Source organism: Benincasa hispida, chromosome 10 (assembly GCF_009727055.1).
Source record: "Benincasa hispida cultivar B227 chromosome 10, ASM972705v1, whole genome shotgun sequence".
In the NCBI taxonomy this organism is placed as follows: Eukaryota; Viridiplantae; Streptophyta; class Magnoliopsida; order Cucurbitales; family Cucurbitaceae; genus Benincasa; species Benincasa hispida.
The window spans coordinates 46,351,665-46,359,799 of record NC_052358.1 but is presented as its reverse complement, the minus strand read 5'-3'; the positions used below and the strand labels follow the sequence as shown (position 1 = coordinate 46,359,799).

General features: G+C 27.1%; 1 protein-coding gene across 1 annotated transcript; it reads left to right on the top strand.

The window, feature by feature from the left end:
• Positions 1-2,718: 2,718 nt before the first annotated feature.
• LOC120088586 (actin-depolymerizing factor 5-like) lies at positions 2,719-3,859 on the top strand. Its single transcript, XM_039045986.1, has 3 exons — positions 2,719-2,837; positions 2,925-3,184; positions 3,399-3,859. The coding sequence occupies exons 1-3, from the start codon at positions 2,817-2,819 to the stop codon at positions 3,547-3,549; spliced, it is 432 nt and encodes a 143-aa protein (XP_038901914.1). The 5' UTR covers positions 2,719-2,816; the 3' UTR covers positions 3,550-3,859.
• Positions 3,860-8,135: the final 4,276 nt, after the last annotated feature.

The following is an 8,135-nucleotide window of genomic DNA, read 5'->3' as shown; positions in this document are numbered from 1 at the left end:
TAAAAGTACAAATGAAAGGAAAATTTTCACATATAGAAAAAATGTCAAATTATTTATAGAAATAGCAAAAAAAAAACGACTAATAGACTTCTATCAATGTCTACCAGTGATAGACTTGTATTAGTTTCTATAACCAGTAGTATCAATGATAGACTTCTATCAGCCTCTATCTATGATAGATTTCTATCAGTTTATATCATTGATAGACAATGATAGACGCTGATAGACTTTTATCAGCGCTATATGCGATAAACATTGATAACAATGTCTATCACAATTATTTAAAAGCAACAAAACTCAAATTTAACATTCAACTTCATGGGTAAAACAATTTTAACACTAAAACTTGATGGGTGTTCAAGAACCAAACAAAACTAACCCAAAATGCCCAAAATCTTATCTATAATAGCCAAAAATCTGGGGAACTCTAGCGCTGGCAGACAAGACAGCAGCGACGATTGGGTTGCACGAATTTAAGGGTTAGAAAAAGAGAGAGAGTGAATCAGGTAGAGAGAGAAAAATTAGCTCATTGGCAGCAATGTACAACCAGATCTGTGATGTAGACCCAAACGACGGTGGATTGATGGTTGGGCATGAGTGCGATGACTACTGGATGTTAGAGTATGTGGGTTAGAAAGGGAGACCGAGATCAAACCAAAAAAGAAGGAGAAGGAGAAGAAGGAGAAAGATGGTTACATTTTGCTATTTTGTATAAATAGTTTCCCTTATTTTTCTATTTTGAGAATTTCCCTAATTGAAACCTACTATAAAGTTCAAGGGCATTTTATAGAGAAATTTCTTATAAATAGAAAAATCCCAAATTGTTTACACTTTATAGAAAAAAAATTCCAAATGCACACTTTTGAAACTTTTTAAATATTTTTTATATTTAAAAAAGGTCCTTTAACTAACAATTTTATTTTTTAAAATAAAATTTGACGAACAACAAACTTTCAAAAGCATTTTTTATTTGGAAGAGTTAGCTTTAAAAAAACAAAAAAAAAAAAAACAAAACAAAATTTGTACTTTAGAAAATATAAATCTATAGGCAATACTTAATTTGCACAATGAAATTGACTTCTACAAATTATGTAACTAAAATCAAGTAACATTAAAATAAATAAATAAACAAACAAAACTTTTTCTAAAACAGTTTCCTAGACTAGCCTTTTTGAGATTTTCACCCCTTCTTGAGTATAGAATTTTTAGTACAATGATAGCTTTAAAGCATGTCCCCTAGTTTGAGACATAATTGACTAAATCATAATGTACAATTTTCATTTGAATATATAATCAAATTATTAATTTACAATCATTATAAAAGTATATATGTATCTATGGAGTAATACTTGTGGATATAATTTATTTTACAACTAATCGTTCTATTCTCCACATTAAGGGGGAAAAAAACCAACTCCATATTTTATTTAGATAATATAATAATTTATTGAATGAAATTCCATAATTATTGATATTTTATCCAACAATGATTAAGTACAATATTTGCAAAAGAGATATTATCATACTTTCTATATTATTTAAGCTTAGATAGTCCCTAATGTATAAATTTTGTTTTATTTTAGCCACAAAATTTTCAAAAGCATTCGTTTTTTATTATCAAAATTCAAACCTACTTTATTTCGGTTCTTAAATTTTCAAAACATCTACTTTAGTCTCTAATTATTTTTAAAAAAAAAATACAATAATTTTGGTACACTTACTATGTTACTTTTGTACCTTAAATTTACTTGCCCTAATTTTTATCTCGCTTGAAATCACACTCATATTAACATGTTAATACACAAATCAAAACATGTCATTATTTTGTTAAAATTAAAATAAAAATATTCATTTTTTTTTCAATGTTTACATTTTTTTAAAAAAGTGAGAAACTGAAATAGACATTCTAAAAATTTAGAAATCAAATTGAAAACCAAAATAGTCATTTTAAATATTTAGGGATCCAAATAGATTAAACGTGGAAATTCAAGACTAAAATAAGACCTAAAGCTTAATATTCAATATTTAATGATGGTATGGTGGTGATTTTTTTTTTTAAGAAAAAAAGAATTATACTTGTGGTCATGGCATAAAATTTTCATCGATGCATATTTTCATAGTCCATGGTTTAACATCAATATAATACATAAATAACATCTTCATTATATTATAAAAAAATAACAATATAACATAAAAACGAATTAACAAAACATCACTTAACTTGTTTAATATGTAAAAAATATCTATTCATTTTTTTTTATTTTACAATCTTTGTAGAAATATACATCTAACATATTAGGTTAGAAATCGTTTTTGGTCCCTAAACTTTCATTCAAACAATAGTTTAGTCTATAAATTTTAACTGATAATAATTTAGTCTTTATACTTTTAAAATTATAACAATTTAGTCATTAAACTTTAATAAATAATAATTTAGTGCTTACTATAAAAAAATATTATTAGAATTTAATAAAATTTTATACACATATAAACTTATTGAGAATTACTTTTTTTTTAATAAACTATAAAGAACGTGTCATTACATAATAAAGTTGAAAGTTAATTTTGAAGAGAATTTTTATAATAAGAACTAAATTGTTAAAATTTCAAAATATTAAAACTTTTTAAGTACTAATTTTGAGAATATAGGAACTAAATGAAGAAAAAAAAAAGCGTAATTATGTGGAATTGATAAGGGCATTTTGGTAAGGTGATGTTTATATAAAGCCCCAACTGAGTTCACTCTCACTCACTCACGGTACTCCATTTTCAGAGCTCAAAGTTTTCAGAGACAGTTCCCGACGAGAGACCTAACAATGGCGATGGCTTTCAAGATGGTAACTAATTTCTTCAATTCTCTCTTACGATCTCCTCTGTTTGCTTCTTTCTTGATTCTGATTCCATTTCTTGACGCCGAATCTCAGGCAACCACTGGAATGTGGGTGAGTGATGAGTGCAAGAATTCGTTCATGGAGATGAAATGGAAGAAGGTTCATAGGTATATTGTGTTTAAGATCGATGAAGGGTCCAGATTAGTCACCGTCGACAAGGTCGGCGGTCCGGCCGAAAGCTACGATGATCTCACCGCTTCATTACCAAACGACGATTGTCGTTACGCGGTCTTCGATTTCGATTTCGTTACTGTTGATAATTGCAGAAAGAGCAAGATCTTCTTCATCGCCTGGTATCTTCCTCGATTCTTTTCTGTTTTTCCTCGATCGCATCTTGAATCTCGCTATAAAATTTCCTCAAATCCATAGTCTCTGTCTGATCGTAATCGGAATTCGAATTTCTTTAGGGAAACCCTAACTGATAATTTGAATCGAATTCTGTAAATTGAACGGATCTGAATGTGAAAATGGAAATGAAACAGAAACCGATGGGTTGATTTGATACAGGTCGCCCACGGAATCAAGAATCAGAGCAAAAATTCTATACGCAACATCAAAGGATGGGCTGAGGAGAGTACTGGAAGGAATTCATTATGAAGTTCAAGCAACCGATCCAACCGAGATGGGGATGGATGTGATCAAGGACAGAGCAAAATAAATAAATAAATAAATAAAGCTAATCAATCTTTAGGCATCTTTTACTTTGGATTTTTAATAATGAATGACCACTTTCAACTATGTTTATCTGATTTTTCCTTCTTGGTTTGTTCATCTTTTTAAAAATTTTCTTTAAGATTTTGGGGACTAATGTAAGTAAAAGGGAATGAAAAGGAAAATGTAATGTGTTGATCTAATGTTGATGAGAATTAAAGCCCCTTTTCTTTATTGTATTGGGTTTAATTTGGAAAAGGAGAGCTGATAATTTATGTAGTGTGTAATTTTAATCTTATAAATTGTAATTCATATATGTTTCTTTTTATTATTATTATTATTATCCTTTTGCTTTCTCACATACTAACCCTCTTCACATTTGATTTTATCAGACACCATTTCTTCATTTACACACTTTCTCCAATTATTTAATCATTATTGTAGGTTTAGATAAATTATAAACATACACTTTTATCTCAAGCTTCTATTATCATGGTTTTAAAGCTTTATGATTTTGTAGAACTTCATGACAAGCTTCAATTTATAAATTTATGCCTCATTTAATAACTTTTTGGGTCATGTTTCATGATCACTTTATTTTTCATTTTTAAATTTGTGTTTTTTTTTTTTAATTTCTTATATTTTTATTAGGGTTGTTTTTAACTGCTGAAATTTTTTTCAAATATAACAAAATTTTATTGTCTATTGATAATAGACACCAATGTCTATCATCATCATTCATTGATAGATGTTTTGCTATATCTAAAAATATTTTCAACAGTTTTGTCATTTAAAATAATGACCCTTTTTTATTATGTTTCCATGAATACTTGAATTTTTAGTCAAACTTTAAAAATAAAATACTTGTTTTTATTTTTTTAGTTTTAAAAATGGGAGATTTTCATAAATAGAAAAATAAGGGAAATTATTTACACAAAATAGTAAAATTTTAATCTTCATTGATAGAGGCTAATAGAAGATTATCAGTGTCTATTAATGATAGAAACTAATGCATGTATATCGTTGATAGACGCGGATAGAAGTCTATAAGAAATTTTTCTTTAAAAATTTGGCATGAATTTTGAAAATACACTCAAAAAGTACCAAATTGTTATCTATCATGCGAGAATTTAGAAAGTCATCAAAAGAAATATACATTTCCCACTTTTAAAAATAAGTTAAAAATTCTTAAAATCAATATTGTTTATATACTTCATCAGTGTTCCTACAGTATAATCAAATTATCAATTTATAACCTTTATGTTGATGTTGTAAAAGAATTATAAGATTTATGAAAGTGAATTTTACTCCTATTTTAATATATATTGGGACTTTAGGATTGGAAAAGTAACGAATTTTTAGGAATTTATATGATTAATGAAAGTGAGAATATTATTGTATATGAACTTTAAATCTATATGTAGCCTATAAGATCAATAATACAATTATGATACATCATCCAACATACTCTTGAGATTTTAATTTAAAAAATCAATTCATATAATATTATTTACATTACGATTTGTTTGTTTGTGATAGGAGTTGGAATATGATGACGCATGAAATGATGATTAATTGGAAGCCTTTTTGAGAAAATAAATAAAGTCGATCTCAAAATATTAGTATGCTTTATTTTGTGACCATATGAGCTATTATTGCATGGTGGGTAATCACGGACAATGACTTAGGAACATAAATGTGTTGAGGTTTTGGAAGAAGAAAAGTGATGGTTTACTTCTTTTTCAACTGCAAGAAAATAGGGAAGATAAATATATATATAACATATAACATTGCATTCATCATCCATGGTTTCTTTTTAGGGTTAATTTTGGGATTATAGACTGTTAATGTGTTCGATTTGATATTATTAAGGTTAAAATAACTTTTCGTTCAATTTTTTCTATAAAGTAGGGATGGAAACGGTTCGGTTTGGTAGTCAAACCAAACCGAATCGAATTTTTTAAAATGTAAAATCGAACCGAATAGATTTATTGGTTCAAACCGAACCGCATATATGTGGTTTGGTTCGGTTTCAAATTCGGTTTTGGCATTTTTAAAAAATTCATGTTATACTCTTTTTTAATTAAAAATGGTTCGATTCGGTTCAGTTTTAAATTCGATTTTACTCCTTTTTTTAAATATATAAATAAATAAACAAGTGTATATATATATATATATATATATATATATATATATTAGTTAAAAACGGTTGTTTCAAATTCGGATTTCGAAAGTCAAACCGAATCAAACCGAATTAATTTGGTTTCAAAATTTCTTCAAATCGAATCGAACCGCATTTTTCGGTTTTACTGAGTTTTCGATTCGGTTTTTAGAAACGGTTCGATTTTTTGCGATTTGAATGACCACCCCTACTGCAAAGGTATTAGATTACTTAAAAGAAAATCATAGTATGAGGTCAAGACATAAACAAATTAAAATTGCTCGGGCCGTTGTACCTTTTGATTATGGTATGGTATTGTCAGATCCGAACATAGGACTACTTTATTTGTTTGCCATATCTACGCTAGGTGTTTATGAAATTAATCCCAAGATGCGCACATAACTCAAGAAAAATGTCTCGAGAATAATAACTCTCTCAAAGTAATACATAACACTTTGTAATTATTAAGAATTTTGTTGAAAAACTATAATACTTATCCAGTCAATCTAATAATATAACTTTTTTTTCCCAATTAGGATATTACATGAGCAAATTGAGAATAGAATATACGATTTTATTTGTTGATTGATTAAAATATTTATCAATATATTAATATATCCTTAAATTTAAGATTTGATATCAATATTAAAGATTAATTGATATCTTCGATATCATTTATAAAAATATATATAAAACAAATAGAATTATCATTTATTAATCTCAATTTATAAATACTAATAATAAGATTTATAACATAGTTTTGAAGTAAAAACAATTCAATTATTAATTTAAATAAATTTTATAAATTTCTTTATTTAGAACACTATCTATTGGTATTGATGTTATTCCTTAAAATTATAATTGCGATATCATGATTGACATCGATATTTTAATCATTGATTGAACGATGGATGTATTTTTTCTTTAAGAATTAAATAATATGTATGGATTAAGATGTTCGAAACTCTAATCTTTTTAGTTCAGTGTCTATAATCTAAATTAATTGGGTTATGCTATACTCCATTTGAAACATGTGCACGTATTATTATATTAAAATGATGCCAGTTGAACTATATTTACTTTAACTTTTAGCTTATCTTTTTGGTTATTAATAACCTTCCATATAAGTCGAATAATCCATCCTCTAAATCTATAAAGTTATATTTTAGAAATAAAAAATAAGATTTATATATATATATAACTATGGCTTTTTTCCTTGAAGTAATAGCAATTTTGATGAAATTTTCCGAGGCTGCAATTTAATTCTGGGCCCCTCAAGGAGGCCCAAAAAGGATCGACATGATTTTGTGCATTGCTTCTATTGGCCCATTTTGATTTGTGATTGGACACGAGAGATGTCCTCTTTCCTAGTAAAACATAAAATTGAACTTTTAAAAAATTTATTACACTTTTTTTTTTCTAGTTGGACTACTTTATTTTGAGATATTATTATGAGTAGATTAATTGAAATACTCGAGTCAAGGCTCAAATAGACCTTGGGCTAAGTCACGAGCCAAGGCCTCTAAAGGTCACCCTCAACCTTGACGAGGGTGGTCAATTTGACTCATGTGTGTGCGTTGCACAATCCGATACCCAAAATTAAGGAAATATTAGATAATTGAGGGTCCAAATCCAAAGAGAGGAAAAAAAAAAAAAAAAATCCTAAGTCGAGTGACTTATATATACATCACCATGACTAATGAGTAAGACGAAATTTTCTCTAAAACTCTTACAATCAAAGCCTCTCATCGACTTAGGTATTGTGGTAAGTACCTAATAGGGTCCAAATTTCTCTCTTTTTTTTCTTTTTGCAGCTGAGACCTTCCATGAACTAAAAAATTACGTTAAGCACGTATTGAAATTCTAAGATATAGACTTGCGCATCTTGGACTATACTTTGATTAACTTTAAATAAAATCTCTTAAACAATAGAAAATCCATCCATATTCAAGATCAAATTATTCTCTTTTTTTTTTTCTTTTTTTTTTTTTTAGATTTCAAATCAAGTAAATTGATAATAAAAATGGATATAGTAATTACATTAAATGTTGATTCTTAATTACATTAAATTTTGATTCTTCAATAAGTAACTATATTAAATATTAGAATGTTTTAAATAGTTTTATAATATAATTGATATATTTGTTGAGATCCCATCCGGAAGAAATTAAGATAAGGAATTTGATAACAATTGATTGAATAAAGACACAATTGTATTTCATATTTTCAAAGAGGTTTTTTAAATATAAAAAAATATTTTTAGAATTTTCCTATTTTTTTAAATATTTATTTGGTAGCAAATCCCAAAATTAGATTATAATTTAAACAATTATTTTAAATGTGTTTGATACTATATTTACAATCATAAAACAAGTTGTGGTTATCCACTAAATGATAGGTTAATTATGAAAGGATACGCGAATACCCGTTGC

Coding starts and splice junctions, on each gene's coding strand:
- LOC120088586 (XM_039045986.1), top strand. CDS start 2,817: ATGGCGATGGCTTTCAAGATG. Junction 2,838..2,924: donor TGGCGATGGCTTTCAAGATG/GTAACTAATTTC, acceptor GCCGAATCTCAG/GCAACCACTGGAATGTGGGT. Junction 3,185..3,398: donor AAGATCTTCTTCATCGCCTG/GTATCTTCCTCG, acceptor GATTTGATACAG/GTCGCCCACGGAATCAAGAA.